Below are 18,200 nucleotides of genomic sequence, written 5' to 3'. Positions count from 1 at the left end.
ATCAGAATAGGTACACATACAATAGATCTAAATCTAAAAAAAATATGGCACTGAATAGCCATTTTATGCCTTATAACACCAACAGCCGCCTGTCTGATTCCGCTCAAATAACGGAGCGGGAACGCGGTGATACGAAAAGCGATAAAATTATGACACGTAAGAATGATATTTTATTATTGAAGCCGCCAGTTTATTAGAATAGCGTTTATCCTAGATAAGTTTCAACACCGCTAAAAAACACATTTCCTCTAACGTTAATGATACACAATGGTTAATAATGGCTGCAGTTCCACATATTGGTACTATGCACATACGTACCTAATTATTTCACGGCGTTATATAATCAGGACAAATTACTAGTATTACTTACCGTCGACGCTGCCGAGATATTTCATTTCTCTTTATTATCAAAGTAATGATAATAATAACAATGGTGGTCGCCGATGTCATTAGGAAGCGTGTATGTATACGGATATTGCCTTCGTCATCTAGAAGAGCGCCGCAGCGATAGAACACGTCCGCGTGGCACCAGCCACCCGACGGTGCACCGTTAGTGTGTAGTTTAATGCGAGACGAAATAATTGGTCGATTCATAAGGTTATTTATCTGCTCGCCGCTGACATAAGGGGCCCCCCTATCTGCTGAGGCCGGTAAGAGATGAGGGAATGATAGAGGGCGTTTCCAAACAGAAGATGAGGGAAAGATACTCGATACGGTGGCAAGCGACGAAGCGGCACAATCCTGAAGGGCCCATAGCTGAGAGGTGCCTAATAGGGCGGCAAATACAGAGGTTGCCCGGAGTATGCTCTGTACGTTGCCGGGCTGCTCTTTCGTTTGTATGAGAACTATAGGCGCACTCGCCCGCGGGCTCACTTGCGCCACTTTGACGAACCTCGATATCTCTGACAGAGAGAAGTCCCTGCAGCGGGGGTTTATAAACGAAGCCATCGCATAACAGGCGCGCAGGCGCCAGAGGAGCCTCTTTGATCTGCCCGAGGGTTTGCACGAGCGTGCACCCGGCCCTAAGTACTACTATCAGTTGCTATCAACTACACGAAAGGGGGACCAGAAAGGTGATTCTGTTGACGGCGAAGAAGAGACTGGCCGAGTCTTATGCCCTCCCCAACTCCCCAATGTCAGACTCTCACTTTCTCGCATTCGATCGGCCATTAGTGAAAACTGTGAATGCAATTCATCAATCAGCTACACAGCCATAAATTTCACAATGAGCATTGTTTTGGATTAAGTGGTAAACCAGCCTCAGGGACGATAAGTATAAAGAAGAAACAGTTGCTTGTTTATCCATATGCAAACTTAAAATTATATACGATAACACATAATACAACGTACAAATCGTATTCAGGTCAACCCAACCCTAACTTGGAAGGTTCGTGTTTACTGCTACTGGATGCACACACGGTTCCGGCAGCTAACTTATTTTATTGTACGAACTCGCCTTTAACCCTGTAATTCTAACATTTTGTAAATGGAAATTTAGCGTTGGGTTATTTTGGTGCCGTTCATCGTAACTAGGAAGGTTCACGCCTGGAGCCAACTGTGATGCTTTTTTCTCTTTTATTGGCACTTAAAGTTTTCGGTATTTAGCGATTTGTAGATCTAACCCCATAGATGTCATGCCAAATCACCAAATGTACACAAACTACCAAGCAGCAACACAAACCGAGAGTTTGCTTGACAGGCGAGATGTTTAATTTTCAGTGTCTATCATTCGTAAATCTATATTTTGCCAATTACTACTAAAGATACGCACGATGGCACCCGAGATATACTATAGGGAGCTCGAAAAAGCTCTCTTATATCGTATTAGGCTGTTACAAGCGAACTTCATAGCTTTTAAACTACACGATACTAGCGGGCAAGGTTTGGTTGATGAATACTCGAGTATTGTTGAAACTCGTCATTGAAAATTCGTTGAGTTTAAGAGAAGGTAGTTTACAAGGAAAAATACCTTTCGATCTAGAAGATATACGCCCAGTTGTCAAGTTTTTTTTTTGCCACTCAGACCAGCAACGAGGTGACATGAAATCGGGACCTGAAGGGTAAAAACGCATTGTTGCAGTTGAAAAGGCTTCTTACAAAAGCTCACGGGTTCAGAATCTAGGGGCTCTGTCGGCCAAAACCGGCTTTTCACCTGTAGCGTACTACAGAATTATGACCCACATACTGAAACGGAAGAACCTGAGTAAAAAATAGGTTTCCCCTAAAACGATTCCACGCCAGTTGGAAATTCATGTTGTCTAAGAAGTCTAATTTCTATAGCTTCAATTCAATCACCAAAAGTTGTTTTTTGAACTGTTTTTACTAACACTTTAAAGTTCTTTAGATCAAGATTTATTACGGACGTTCCGCTTGGCCTCATGAACATCCTCCTTGGATTTTTTAGAAGTCCTGCAAAAACTAATAAACATATAGAGCGTCAACCTCGGGCTAGTTTTAAATCTTGGTGGGGGGCTCGCTCACCGCAAAAAGACTACGTAACATCTGATCTATTCTCAAACTCCAAATACGAGACATTTCCTTTACGCAGGATAAATTTATTGTTTTCCAGATTGTTGCTTGTTCTAAATTGAACTAGCGGTTGAGTGCATGCCCCCTACGATAAACAGCATTCCAAAGTTTGCCCGAACTTAATGCCCACCGTGTAGGCGCAGGGCGTATGGTTAAATGGTAAGGTTGACCTATATGGCACTAGTGGCGCTGTATAGGCTGTTTATTGCTTGGCCGAAAGAAGTCAATCATTCAACAAAACTATGAGGGTACTTACTTGTTTGAGAAAAAGGCTATAATTACCGCTAAGGAATAACGTAACCATTTACTGCATAGTTAGCTAGGTCAAGGATTATAATTCGTCTACTATAAGTGCTTAGAATGTTTTCTGCGCTATGTGAAAGTCCAATTAGGAATGAGCCATAAAGGAATTTTACTTCATTCAAGAAACTGTAGTCCACACTGCCACAGCCTCAATGATGATGACCTGTCTTCAGTGTGGTAAACCGTACTTCTGGAAGAGGTGAAACTGGTAAAAAAAATGACTCCCTACAGTACAGACCTAACAAACGTTACCCAATTAGAAAAAACGTTGGAGCCCATATAGTCGTGCTCAATCTGACCCAACATGAGTACACGTATTACACGCACTGACATTTTGAGGGGTAACATGAGGGTTTGGCATTGTGCTCGCAAATAGCATGTTTTCATGTTCGATTGACACGCCCCATTTCATTGGACAACTATAACTAGTTATCACAACGTTCATACACATGTATATATATGCAAGTCGGCGAAGCTGAATCAACGTCCTGTCGGCACTTAGGATATTGCTGTTAATAAGGTAGGTGTCGTATATGCTCTTAGACTATGTGCCTTAGTATTGATGAGCGTAAGTCAATATGAATGCGGCTATTTAAGAACGCAGAACAAGATCGAAGGGATTGTCTCTGTCTTCCTCTCTGTCAAGCAATTTGTACAGTTATAAGATTAGATTCCTTTAGACTAGAGGAATATTCATCTTTAATCCTTCGGCCTTCTGATGCACTGAATCACGAGGAGCATCTCATTGGAGACAAAATTGCGAAATTTTTCGCTGACCTAGAACTGTGAACTTCTTCAAAGCTTCTCGAAAAAAGTTCGCAGGAACATAGTAAATTCTATAAGGCCTAGGTGAGTCAATTGAAGCAGTAAATAATAGTAGTATAAATAATAGCCGTAAATATTCTACATCTATAATAAGGTGTTTGAATGCCCCGGTTGTCCACACTAACTTAGTATTTTCGGATCATATAGAAATGGCTCAATATCTATCTAGAAGATTCAATTCTATATTTAGAAAGCCACCGGCGCTCGTCACTTTTACTTTTTGTTTTACATGAAGCTGATTACTATCAAGCTTGTTTTGGCATAACTTCCACAGCACATGGCTAGCATGATGAGGTAATTGTATTTCATTAGCTCTTGCCCCACAGGAATTCATATGACAAAAAGAGAACTCACTGGCTCACGACTCAACTGAGAATAGATTCGTTTTTTTTTTTTTTGTCTATTAAATTCTAATCATTACAGGGCAAAGCATACGAGCGGATGATGCGGACGTACGATTCCATTCTTGTTTTTTTTACGCAGCTTTACAAAGTTGCGCTTTCTTTTGCCTGCGGACTCCATGCCCTTAGTTTCGTTTTAGCTTTTGCCCGCGGTTCTCCTTATCCACCCTCCCGCTATGAGTCTCGACCGAACGCTGGTTGTTCGTCTCGATTGGCGCCCGGCCCAACTTTCTTCCGCCTCATTAAAAACTGAATAGCTCGCTCAATAAACCTCCGCGTCTTTGCTAGTCTCTACTCGGCACGTAGACGCTTGCTAAGCAGCTAGATGTTCATTGAGGACGCTGATAGTGGTGAAGGGGAAACGATAAAGTCAGACATTGCACCGAATCGCGGGTAAAAGGTGGCAAAGACGAGCAAACACTTATTGAGACGAATTCTGCCTGTCGTCTGTGTGTATGAACATCATTGGAATGGATGTGCTGAAGCAGGGGTCGCCGACATGTGGGATACCAGTAACGAGGTTACTGCGATGAAATGCGAGCAAAACGCGCATGGCGAGGGAGGATAGCGTCCTTAAAGGAAATGGGAGAGATGAGGGTAGCTATTAAGCAGAGGCCGTCACAGTATGATGACAGTATATGGCAAAGCATTGGAGCCTATGAATGAGGCCTGTGCTTAAGAGGGGGAAATACGACACCAAAAGCAGGTGGCGATAGCCCATGGTATTGGAAAAGTAAACTCAATAGGGAGTACGGAGGCAGTTTGGTGCAGTAGCGGTGATGGTACGCCATGACTTTAACCTCCTACAGCGGCCATCTTTGCCTCCATCCGCCTTTATAGAGATAAGTGAATGAGTGGCGCATATCTCCATACGCCACGGATGAAAGGGCCCGTTGATAGGAACTGATGACAAAGCAGCTCCAGTAAAGCGACGACAGTTAAATCAACGGTGTGATTGACAACGATGTGAATACAGATACTGATTAGAGCTGCACAATAGTCGCTCATGTTGTTCTCGCTCTCTTTTACGCCCCCTCGTGTCCTAACGCAGTTGTTAAGGTAACGATTAGTAGATTCAAATAGTACCACCTGACCTAGACATATATGATAATGCAAAGCAAAGCATACCTTAGCTTCTACGATAATGTTTTACACAACACTTCTGTGCAGTACGCATCACCATTCGTCTGAGTCTAATGGCTGGAGAATGAATAAACGTTGGACGGCGGAATATTTTGTTAAGCCGTTCACGGTCTGGTAGTTCCAACTATTTTCGCGCTCCGTAACTCAACTATTATAAGTTATACTCAGAAAGCTTTTGTAAGGGTCGACATCAGGCATTTCTGATTTTTCCAGAGCTTTAAAATTTCAGTAAAACTTTACATGATGCTAAATTAATGTGGCTTAATATACTTTCTAGTTGACAAAAGCAACTACGTTTGACGGCGGACATAAATTTCCATCTCCGTCTAGGGAGCGAAGCGCGAGCTAACATATGTATTATTTATGAACTTCAATGAAGTACAGCTGTGCTCAAGGCAACATCCGCCAACAATCCTAATTACATTTATTGCTGCTGCTGTTAGATATTTAGATAGTTTCTAGTACCGAAATTTACGTGGAACAAGATCCAGCGTTTGGGTTAAAACAAACTAGATAGCCGTACTCTAAGTGTAGAAAAATAGGCTATCATTGAAACACCCACTGAGCTAACGCTATGAGGCGGATTCAAATGAACCAGGGTATACAGACGTATTGCGCTACGTTTGCAATGTATGATCGGCCTAGTTGTTAATGCTGCCCTTCTGTCTCAGGAAAGATGTTGTTCGATTTATTTAGGAAACTGGAAGTCTTTTATAGTCACCTCTGTATCCAAATGTATAAAAAAAGATAGTACTTTTGTCGATGGGCATAGCTCTCCGTTGATTAACACCGATTTAATCAGAGCGCTTCCCTCACGTTTATGCGAAAAACAAAGCTTCAGGAGAAAACACGACCATAGTTGACGGGAGCGCGGAGGGGCGGGGGGTACAAATATTAAGCATCCCATTTCTAACAAAGACTAACCTAAATCCCCACGAAAAAAAAAGCTGTGTTTACCACAGGTTTACACTTCGTTGCCAACGTCTAGTAGAGCTTGCTGTTTTAGTCGTACTAGCATCGTCCATGATGTATGAACAATGAGTTGACATACGATCACCCATCGATACGTAGATAAGGTCTCGTAAAGACGGGCGCCGCACTTAGATAAAGAACAAGAACTATCTCCGAAGAAGTCAATGGATGTGCTGCTAAAAATGTCAACAACGGCAAAAATAATATGATAAAAGTATGTCGGCCTAGCTTTTGGTTGGGAAAAGGGGACGCTTCTGAGTATCGCCAACGAAACACAAGTACTCTATGCAAAAATTTCTGCAAACAAAGGAAGTATTTGATAGTTAATAAAAATACAGCATTAGAAGAACGATAAACATGGGTAAAAGCTACAAAATGCGGTTATTAGGATGTATAGATTGTTCTCGTAGTACGGAAAAGGTAGTGCTCCAGACTGCAGATGGCGTTGTTGCAGATGAGTGACCTTTGTGAATTTACGCTTAGATCAAAACGTTAAATACTTGAAGTAACCGACTGAGACTAGAGAAAAATGATTACTCGTTCTACAAAACCGATACAAGTAACAGTTACCTTTTTACCGAATCAGAAATTGAAGTAAGATGGAGAAGAAGATGAAAAATCAATTTCGATCGCCCCTTGCCATGGGCTCACAATTACATAGTGGGTCCGACAACGGTGGAGCAGCGATGGTAGAGCAGTTAAAACGGTAGGCCAGAAACCTTTGAAGGCCTCCCCGCAGAGGTTCGAGTTCTGCCAATTATAATTCCTTCGCTTTTCGGAAACTAGAGCACTTTGAGAATTACGATAAACAATAGAATGAACATTTGAGTTGTGTTCGAATGATGTATCATAGTATTACCAACATAGACGAAGGGAAGGTCAATCTGTAATATTTGACTATTATAGAAGTTCCTAATGTCAGTGTAATAAAAACAGTACAATGGAATTGATCGTTTGATTATTCGTAACAGCATCGAGATATAGTACATTTGATTGCACATGTGGGATCTGGCACTTTTTACTCGACATCGCAAAAAATTGGCAAAATCACGTTCTTGGGCTAATAACTGCTGCGCTGTGTTTCTTTATGAGCCGTGTCGATAAACGATCGCTACCATTTTAATGCCTATAGTATTAACTACGCTTACATGTCAAAGCTAATTGCTGAGGAAAAAGCAGGGGTTGCCTTCATTAATGTTCGAAATAGTCGAGGGGCGTCGTCTGATATCATTAATTAGACGATTGATAGAGCCGTATACCGCAGTAGACAGTTGCCTATTCCCCGCTGTACCCCCACTTTGTCGAGTCATCACAAAAGTCCGCCTACCGTACACACTGTTCGGGTGCTTAGCCGTTAGCTCGACAGTTCCTTCCATACATATTGTGGGCGGGTCAATAAAGAACAGGAGTCTAGTCTAGGGGGCGCTTGTGCGCTGCTAGACTAGACTAACCAGCCCCGTCGTTTTGACTTTGGATTCCTAGGACACTACCGGGCTGGCGCTACGCGGCAATCACCCCCTGTGCTTAAGCGACGCACCGAGCTAGTTGCTATGGCAAGAAGCTATGATGAAGATCTCTGGCCCTTGGCCCAGGGCCGACTCACTCGTCGAGCGTGGCAAGCCATCGCAAATCCGGGATGATCTCAATCCTCTTATAGCCATTAGCTCAGTGGTGCTATACAGCGAAGTCTGCCGTTCGATGGCAGCAGCCCTTACCGAGTTGCCTGCTTCATCTTCTAATACATATATGAGTATGTGTATCGTCTAAGCGTGCTCGGTAGGGGAGCCCATAACGCTACAAGGAATTGGCGGGTCGCCTCAGGTATAAGCAACGCTTGTGGGCATCATGACATTGTTGTTAGTGCCCTTTCTACTCCAGCCAACTGACGCTTGTTTAACGTTGAACGGCGTTACTTTTTGTCATCTCATGCTTGGGCTGGCGGTAAAGTTGTTGAGGCAGATAGCTATATTTATGATTGACAAATCGTATCCAGCAGACAAGAATAAGGAAATGATCCACATCTTCTTAGTTGCCCCAGTCTGACTCTTAACTAGACGTAGAATGAAGTAGCACCACATACATCGTAAGCAAGTACAGCTACAGATTAAGCTCACATGGAGAACTTAGCGTTCTCATTGACTAGTGTAGCTTCTAAACTTTAGCAGTTTGTGCTTCTACTTTCAAGGGGCAGCTTTCGGTGGCTCGGAGCAGAATCCTGGCTAAAAAGGGGCGATTAAATGTTGACGATAAAAGCATGAGGCGTTATTTCAGGCAGGTATCGAGTTACCTGTTAGAGAACATATTGAACAAACAGAACCCAAGGGGCGTATAGCTAACTCCCACAGGAAGCAACAACAATTGCAATAACAACAAACGAAAGAAACCCATATGAAGGCTGCTCGCGCTGGTTCGCGCATTCAACTTCTCATATCTTCAACTGATCAAGCTTCAGTCTAAGCAAAAGCAAAATGCCTGAATGAATTGTTCAATATACAATGTAAAGCAAGCCTTCTACTAGAAGATAGAGTTTGTTGGTGCTTTTAACTAAGAGTAAAATACACGGTTATATGGTCTTTCTACTAGGTTTTGTTCATTCATACCTATTAAGTTAACCGGCCACCGCATCTCGGGTGGGTGATCCATTCGAAAATTGGAAGTTCAAATTCACCTACTACACAAGTATTCCTGGGTTAAGACTATGATCAAAATGGACAAATCGGACAAACCTTTAACAAAATTACCTAAGAACTATTTTCATTGCGTAAAATTATGGGGATTCCATAGGCTATTTTGTATGTGTGCGACTTCAATAGCAAAGTTTGTTGGCACGTTAGGTATGCACGCACGCTTACCAGGTCACCAGACTAGTGCTCGACTACGAGTAGAGATCGACTGATTTTCTGTAGCTACCCATAGAGCCCCGTCGCCATTACCCTCCGATAGTGGGCTAAGCAAGCTTTCATCTTTAAAATTGTTACTGTCCTTCACCTCGGCAGTCTTAGGAGCCTTCATTTTTGCTGACTGCATCAAAGTGCATAAGAGAAAATTGAATCGCTTTTCTATTCTCTTCATGCTTTTTTCCCTTCCACCGCTCAAAGCACTGATCTAGTGATGACGACGACTACAACTGCCACCCCACCGCCCCCGGCAGCAGCATTAGCCTCTCGCAATTGACTGCGTGTCGTCCCATACGCCCTCCCCCCTGATGGCTTCCCCCAACAGAACATTTGCCTTTCTAAAATGCTTTTATTCCTCTCGCGATTCAATATATATTGAATAGAATTTCGCTGACATGCTTTTTGTGTTTATACTCGTTTTTACCGAAAGCATCACACGAGACATGCATAGGCATCTTTTGCACCGATTACAGGTGTCGTCCACTATGAGTGGTGTAAGTAACCGCTGATTTTCCCTTTTCTCCTTCTCAGGCGAATCGCTCTCAGCAGGAACGCAAGCGGCCTGTACGTACTTGATAGATAGGGACTGGAATATCCTGAGGCTTGTATCGGTCCTAGGAAAGAACCAGGCCGTAACATTATGTGGGTGCATATTGAGTTTAGGCCAATTTTAGAAGTACTTGACCCACCTGACACCGTGCTGAGGACTCTAGGCCATGTCATACATACGCAGTGCACCCATTCTCGTCCAAAAAAAATGGAAGTTTCCGCTTCTTTGACAATAATAACGCGTTCTTCAGTTGCGTTTTATTTATGAAAAAAAAAACCTTAGTAACATTTAAATTATACGAAGAACCGGTCAGTGTCTAAATGAGTTCGTCTAAACAAGGTGATCCTTCTACAACGTTATTTCAAGATCAAATCCAAATGCGGACTTGAGCTGGCACAAATTTAGGCATTCTCTAACTGTAGCCACGATCGCGGACCCATTGCCAATGAGTTTTATTTGTTTACAGAATCATTGACGTATCTCGATTGCTTTACTCTGCGCAAGGGGCCATTAGAAAGCACACTTGCGGGTCCTGTGTGGCTATTGTAGGAGCTGCTGATGCTAAGGGAAATGTGGACGTAAATTTGTTGCCTGCAGCAGCTGACCATATTCGTGGAGCATAAGTTGCCAAGCAGGAAAAAAGTAACCAGATGTCCTTTGAATGTTTCCTTTGTGGCAACATACTGTGTTTACTGTGTGGTTTTCCACATTACCTCTTCTTACACAATGACAGATACAGATATATAGTAATTGAGAGAAAATGACTAAAGGGAAATGGTGATAAAATGCGGTAACTATATATTGCGTATCGAGAGACTTATGTTGCTAAAATGCGAGTGCTAGATCCTCCAGGATACATTCCGTTGTTGGAGGGAGAAGTAATGTCTGGGCGAGTTTCTTAAGGACAACGTCGGAGAAATATTTCCGTATGTAATTGTGTGATACTCTGTACAACTCGGTAATTAGTGCTAAAAACCATTCATTCATATCCATAAAAGTCGCGATGGCTGTCTTGGCCGAGTCAGCAACAAAAACGCAGCTTACACTGCCTAAAAAGCGCCAAATTAAATTCACAGATTAATCAAGATTTCTGCTCTCCAATCAATACTGTTAGTCATTAGCATTTTTGTCATTGTCATGCCTTTAGTAACGGGGTAGTAAACGGAGTCAACGAGAGGTATAGGACGCATCGGCAAAAACCCTAAGTCAAGGGTCAAATACATAGGGTCACATAATTACATGACATGAAATGAAATGGTAAAAGAAGCCGTCAAATTTACCCATAATATCGAAACCGATTCAAGTAGGAGGGTGACCTATAATGTGGACAATTGGTAAAAGCTAATAACAGATGCTATACATGATGGGGCAGGTGGCCCAAGTAGATTTAGGGGCTATTGGCCGAAATGCGTATGAGAACGTAAGCGAACTGAAGAAATGAGAGGAACTTCGTTGTTTTTTTTTTAACTTTTTAACGCATAAGTTAACGGGAGCGTCGGGTACATTAACAGATAGTAAGAGCGATATGCGGATGTAACGACGGCTAAATAGAGCTAGGACAACGAGCAGGGATATTAGTATATATGAAACTACTACTTTGGGAAATCTTTAGAAAGCTGGAAAGTGCCGTTAGGCGTTTTGCCGGGAACATTAAAGGAAAATTTGTGAACCGCACGAAACGCAAGCAGTTTAACAAAAAACAGTGGCGGCAGAATTATGACGCGGAGCGACAGTAAGAACGGGTGCTAATTAGAACAAACAAAGGGAATTATTGTAATTATGATCATGGTAGGTAAAATGTAAGTAACGATGGAAACAGATTTATCATACAAATATGTTTTGGTATAGAATAAGCTCTGTAAGGGATCACAAATAAACTAAAATGTACGTATAGGATACGGCGCTTAAATTGGAACAGACCTTGGAGAACAGTTTGTCGTCACCGGCGTGCCTCCACTCATGCGCTATTCCTGCTAGCAAACAAAAGGCAGCTTGCTCTAAAGCACCCGTTATAGCGTCTAAACCCCAGCGCATGCTTTCGGATTGTGGGCGGCGATCAACTATTATACAATCTCTACGGTGTGGACGAACCCCACAAACCACCATAAATTACTGGGCCATGCTTAATCGGGGGTATATCGCATCGCAAATGAAAATGCGGTTGCAGGAAAACTGAGAGAAGTTCCCGATACAGCACACCAAAAATCCATGACTGGGAACAGACAGGACTCCACATTTGCTTGCTGATGTGACACTTCTATATCGATCAGGGGGTTATTAAACAAATTTAACATGAGTGAACATATGATGACACCGATTACTCAGGTAGACTTCAGATACTCGGTATGCACCATAAGATGCTGTTTGAGCGCAATAAAACTAAGCGAAACACTAAACCTAAGATTTGACCGCTGTTATTTATTTGCCTGATTTTACCTTTGAATTACCCTAAAAAGAATGAGCAGGTCGTTTTCGATTTTCCTCAGACGAGAAAATTTTTTTATCGCATGAAACGGCAGAAGTGGTCAGTGGCTTGCTCACGGTTAGACTATACGGGTAGAAACGAGTTTTTGGTAAAAGTTTATACTCTGAGTATGGTATCAGTGAAGAAGACGTCCCGCTACCATACCTTTGTGCAAGAAGGAATACACTGCTAAAGAAGCTTATTACCTGGAGTATCTGGAACAAGTCTATACGTTTTCTAACAAAATGGGGCATAACTTTCTACAAGCCGATATAGGTACAAATATAGCTGTTTAAAAACACAAAGATGATCTATGATAAGCAAATATGGTCGTCGTACATGCCAGATTTGAACCCGTTTGATTACAATGTATAAATCATTACTACTACTACGGAAAAGGCCAACGAGCCTCAATATCACGGCGTCGATATGCTCATTCGTGTGATCAAGACGCCGTTTGCAGAACTGCAACGGGATCACCTCAGGGACGGTTTCAGACCCTTACTTAAGTTATAATTGCAATGACGATGATTATATTGTATGAGCATGAACGTCAGGAATGGTTCCTCTAACACATGCAAACAAATTTACTGAGTTGTAAAAAATCTGTAAATTTTTTAAAAGCATTCTTAGAAACAAAGTAGGGGAACAAGACTTCTAGGTGCCGCACCTTTCTGAAACAGGAGATGTCGTGTATTTTTTTTATTTTACCGCGAACTTCTAGTGGTATCGGGCTCGCACGTACCTTGATCTGCCTAGCTAAACATATATATAAAGCGGTAATAGTATTAGGCTTCAATACGCAAAGTTTGAGCGGCACAAAACAGTAGTTCTCGCTGCTCCATCAGGATAAATTGCAGCGAAACAACAATTATCAAGTAAAGCTCCAATTGTTCGGTTGAATTATTCATCTAAATTTCCTTTGTTTGTGGGTGAGCGGTCGTCTGGATACACCACCGATAAACATTATGATATTTATCACGAAAATGATCCATGGCACAACAAACTTCCATGATAGGAGGTTCATTCAAGTTAGTGCACTCTGTAACGTGGAACTCGATATGTTACTCTTCTATCAATAAGGAAAACTTTCCAAGCAAAATACACTTCTAATTTGAAGTAGTATTTAAATCGGTTTCAACATAAGCCTCTAGCGTATGGGGTACAAAGCTCGATGGGTGCGAGTCCCATAGTAGAAAACAAACGCTATATAGCAATGAAATCTGGTGTGCTAGTTTTCAGCAATCTCCTTAAAAAAATTAGATACCTCTCAAACTGATAATGAGAGGTTCACAAAATGGTATTAACATGTGCCGGCTGTTAGCACTCAGCTACTCTGTACGCTACGCTTTATTTAGTGGAAATTCTGTCTTTACATTATTTAAGCCATACAAGCAAGTTACCGTCCATGTTATCGTTCGTAAGTTGTCAAATTACACAGCTACGAAATACGAAGACAAACCATGCGATCGATCGTGCTATTTCTATAGCTATAAACAAATCCACGGCATCATATCCAATATATATATATCCAATCATATAAGGATGTTCGGTTACGTTTCTAATCTTAGATCAACTGCTTCGATATTTTGTTTCCAATAACTGGAGAGCCTGCTGCTGGAAAAATCTTACGTGAGATGTACTCCAATGATTCCTCTTATGCCCATCCACTTGGCTTCCGGTTTGAATAAAGGAAACATTTGAAGATCATGAAATCTTCTTCGATATTGGCTGCCATAGGGTTAGCTTCGAGGTAGAATTTTAGTTTCCACCATGAGACTGCCGCAGCTGGAGTGAACCAGGACGCTTTTGGTTCGATACTATTAAAGTCTATTCAGCTGATCAACTTCATGAGATAGTTTTTAACTAATAGTTAATTAATTGTCAACTATTGTTGTCGTAACCATATCCTTCTTGCTGCGTCAATATTTTTCTAGATACAACGACAACTGCATATATACCTATATATATATAGAGTCATATAGTCTACGTAAGAACCAAAACGCGACAGTGCATCCATTAAAAAGCAAGACTAATGATAAGCTAACAACAAAAACGCTCGCCCATCCATTTGGTCTTTCTGAAATCAGTGGTCCGTGCTTGTTTCTCTGTGAAACTAGGTTTCTATTAAATATCTATCACCATGGTTACTTCATGGAGAATCAGTTGGTAAAGAGAGATCATCTAAAAAAAAAAAAAGGGTATGATTGGGCGTAACTTGAGGTACACACTAAACTCTTCTGTATGTGGGCAGCTCTAGGGTTTACTGGACATGCAGTCTAATTACTGATAATAGCCTGTTACTAGTGCAGCACATACTGCAAGCTTCATAAGCTCGTCATCCGCGTCGCGCCTTTAATAGCACCTATGCCATATTATAAGTTGCTTCGAATTAAATAAGTAACACGGTGACAGAGTCGAGAAAATCAGTGTTTAAAGTGTAACAGGACGTATCTCTACTCGATACGTAAATGCATATATTATAATTATAATCAAAGAGTTGCATCAAAATTGTGTCTCGGTACTTCGGTAGCCGGTACTCGGTACACACTCACATGTGTGACTAGCCACCGTATCTACCAACATCTATACTTCTTTTGTGAAAAATATGGTAAGCTTATATGTCTTAAAAATGATTTTTATAACCGAGAGTATATTAACTTAAGTTCTTATCAAAAACCTACCTGCAGAACTTAGCAGCGGTGGCGATCCGGGGGTGCCTGGGCCGTTCTTGGGTACTCGTAGCCATTCTGGGTAAAACATGCCAGCTCGAAAGTCAACATAGTGTAGACCAGGTACTCCCACAGTTATACCCGAGCCTAGAGGTGTATCAGATCCTGTATGAATCGTTATCGAATCACCAGGATTGTCTATGGAGCACTGCCGTTCAGCTAGAATGTCCTCAATCATAAACGACGTTTTCTGAGGCTCTTCGCTGCGACACACAGCCACGTCCGAGCTATCTAGCACGCCTCGATCCGTGCGAAGGTCCATGGTGTTGTTGATTTTTGTGACGTTGCGTCACCGCTTACGAATTTACTACTTCTCGTTGAGCATAAACTGCTTTTAAAACAGTCACACTCGGTCGTATGAATAGTTAGTGGCGAGATTACCTTTTTCGTTTTGCAAATTACGTATAGTTGCAAAAGGCCACTGACTCAGTCGTAATCATCGCGATCAACTCATATGCTTTGTTACATACATGACCCTAGGATATCCCGTTCTCAATGAACTAGCTAAAAAGAAAAAAGCACAAATACCTGGTAGTGTTTATGAATGGGTGCCGTAAAAAATCTAACTTGTACATATGTTAGTGGATCTAGTCAGTGGACCTGCACCTTCACTTGACTAGTAATATCTCTCGGCTTCAATAATTCTTTTGATGATATCGTTATGTGGCGGCTCGTTTCGAAGTTAGAGACACGGTGCACTGGTTTCTTTCGTAACCAAGCTTACGGAAAGAGATCTCAGTTCAAAGAACGTTTGTGTCACTTTAGACTTTGAGCGTACGCCTCTAGGCAAACACAGAAATCTAACCGGGGAGACGAGTCAACAGACATGAGATGATGGGAAAGCCAGCATCACTCAGTCTGGCAATGTACTCACATACACTCTCATGTGCTGGCCATGCTCAAGGCAGTTGTCGCGATAGCCTTCTTCCGTTTCTTCGTTCCTAATGGGGGTAGAGCGACACTGTTATCCCCTGAGGCTGAAGCTGGGTACATCATTGCTTACAAAGAGGCGGAGCTTCGGGAGCTCCAAAACTTGAACTCGTAACGTACTCAGGCTCAACGCTCCGCCATCGCAACGCGAGAGGCCGCCCATGGGCGGGGCCAACCGACGGCTTGACATGATTGGATTTGCTGATGCTATAAGATGGGTAATTGGCAATGCCATGTCGTGCTACGGGCTACCAGTGCTACGTACAGCCAATAAAATAGCTGACGACGGAGGAGACAGAAGAAGAAGAACGACCGTGAGAAACGGGAGGATTGTCGCCATAGCTGTTGGCATCGTCGTCCTAGAATGATAGAACGGAGTGAGGTGGAGGCGGGCCAAACGGAACCAGCGTCCCAACGGTTCACTGCCAGGGATCCTAGGGACGAGCTCCCAACAAGCGGAAAGGACAGCACCTATGAAGACGCCTCTGTCAAGGGATTGTAACAAGGTTTCCAGCCCTGCAATAGCACAATGTTAGACAGGCAGCTGGTTAGGAGCTGGGAGATCTGGGATAGGCAGAAGTTGCATGGAGAAGAAGATTGAGCTATGCCTAGACAATACCTAAGTAGACTAGGGAGCCGATTCGACAAAATGGCCGAAGCTGGAGTGGTCGTAGGGCAGCCAAAACAGGTCGTAAAGCAGAATAGAGAAGGTACAACAACTTAAACGAATCAGACGAAGGACAGTGGCGCTTGGCCCCATCGTCATCATGATCATCGTCATCAGCCGTAGCAGACCGCTGTAGAAGAGGCAGGGGCAGTAGCGGGGGGCAGGCACTCGAATGTGGAGAACTCCCAGCGCTTGAAGAGAGGGTGAGATTGATGGTGGGGTCGCGCGCCAAGGTACATGTGTAAACGAGCGTGTATGGGTGCCTGCGCGCGTGTGTGTGTGTGTGTGTGTGTGTTCGTAGATAGAAATGGGGATAGTGTTGGCGGTGGTGGACTACTCCCAGGTTTGGATGCAAGTCGTTGGTCGGAACCGTTCGTCGAAACGACCCATGACATAGATGCAAACAAGAAGCAATTGTTGGACAAATTGCGTTTGAAATTGAGAAGCTGCGCCAGAAGCGAGGCAAGCGAAGCTAACGATACGCTTCGGCGAAAGGAGATAATAATGTCCAGGAGGAAATATATGAAAAGCCCGGTAGCTAAAAAGAGAGCTGTACTAACAGGAGTAATGGTAAAGCTGGTAGATGAACTGATATGAATCAACTAAAATTCCGCTATTTTTCTAAATAGATAATAGTTTTGTTAGCATTTTGATTTTAGGCCAGTACAGAAACGCATTGTAAACTTGAAAGTACTTATTTTCGCGTAACCGAATATCATTAATCCCTAAAATTTTAATTAAAGACGATTCGTATATAAAGAATAAACCCGCCACGAATGAGCCTTATTAAAAGGATAGGCTGAAATTTTTGGCGCCGTTTTGAGGTTTAAGTTAAAGATAAGGCGGTTATCTATATATATATATATATATATATATATATATATATATGTATATATAGACTGTGTACTGTCAAGAGCTGAATCTAACATCTCCCTAACACCGTGTTCTGTGATATTTCCAGAAACTAAAACTGTGATAAGAAGACCTGCCCTCTTGTCCGTATTTATTATATATAATAATTGAGTACTTCACTAAAGTGATGAGCATAAGCATCGCAGTCGGTCACGCTTGTTAACAAGCATCTGCAAAATCTTTTACATTTTAGTGAATGCCTTTTACTATTCTACATAGTTTAATATATTTTAGATTAAGACGTCTGATCATTACACACTTCGTTCGTAATTTCCATCAATTGCGATTTTATATAAGTGCTGTTGGGAGACTTCATGACACTTTGTCCTTTGGCCCTCCTAAAGTTAACTTAAACTCGAAACGTTTATTGGATAAGTTCCCTACAGTACTGTCACATTTTTTGCAAAGCATTAAATGCGCTCCGAAGATTAGGCCTAACGGAATGTGCCTTTACGTTTGAACCTTTTTAATGGCTGTGAGGATTGTTACCGTTCAGCCAGCATCCGTGCTGCATGGACCATGGTGGAGCTACTTCAGTTTCGCCGTCCATCGCCACGTCCAGTTGGTTATGCATCGTTACGGGTGGGGCCTCACCCCAGGGTTCGCGTATTTTTACTGTGCATCTGCAATGCCATTCCGCGCTAGAGGCAAATATTTCTGGAAATGTAATAGATAATCGACAACGTTCAAAAGCAAAGATTCATATTAAAAAATAGATTAATCTGCATAGAATTTTCAGAACGGCATAACGTTTCGGCGTGTCCCACATGTATCTTTGATGTCGCTTACCGTGACTTTAGTGCAGAGAAGAATTCTGATGATATAAACATTTAACTGGAAAAATTATTTGAATTAGAAGAAAAATTAAGCGTCCT

The 18,200-nt window shown here is 42.2% G+C and overlaps 2 protein-coding genes across 2 annotated transcripts in view; both read right to left on the bottom strand.

Annotated features, from left to right (window-relative positions):
- Positions 1–15,767, bottom strand: part of LOC111243761 (brain-specific homeobox protein homolog) — a 20,772-nt gene extending 5,005 nt beyond the window's left edge. The window contains exon 1 of the mRNA XM_022789809.2: positions 14,769–15,767. Coding sequence (XP_022645544.1) covers positions 14,769–15,078 — 310 coding nt within the window. The 5' untranslated portion in view covers positions 15,079–15,767. The remainder of the gene's footprint in view (positions 1–14,768) is intronic.
- A 181-nt stretch (positions 15,768–15,948) lies between these two features.
- Positions 15,949–17,951, bottom strand: LOC147757946 (uncharacterized). Its single transcript, XM_086979161.1, has 2 exons — positions 17,815–17,951; positions 15,949–16,262 (listed from the first exon to the last, which is right to left on the bottom strand). Exons 1-2 carry the CDS (start codon positions 17,897–17,899, stop codon positions 15,988–15,990), a joined length of 360 nt encoding a protein of 119 aa, XP_086835287.1. The 5' UTR covers positions 17,900–17,951; the 3' UTR covers positions 15,949–15,987.
- Between the last annotated feature and the right edge of the window lie 249 nt (positions 17,952–18,200).

The sequence above is a fragment of the Varroa destructor genome, unplaced genomic scaffold (genome assembly GCF_002443255.2).
Source record: "Varroa destructor unplaced genomic scaffold, Vdes_3.0 BEIS01000002.1, whole genome shotgun sequence".
NCBI lineage: Eukaryota > Metazoa > Arthropoda > Arachnida > Mesostigmata > Varroidae > Varroa > Varroa destructor.
Note: the sequence above shows the minus strand (reverse complement) of the source record. Positions and strands in the feature narration are given on the sequence as shown.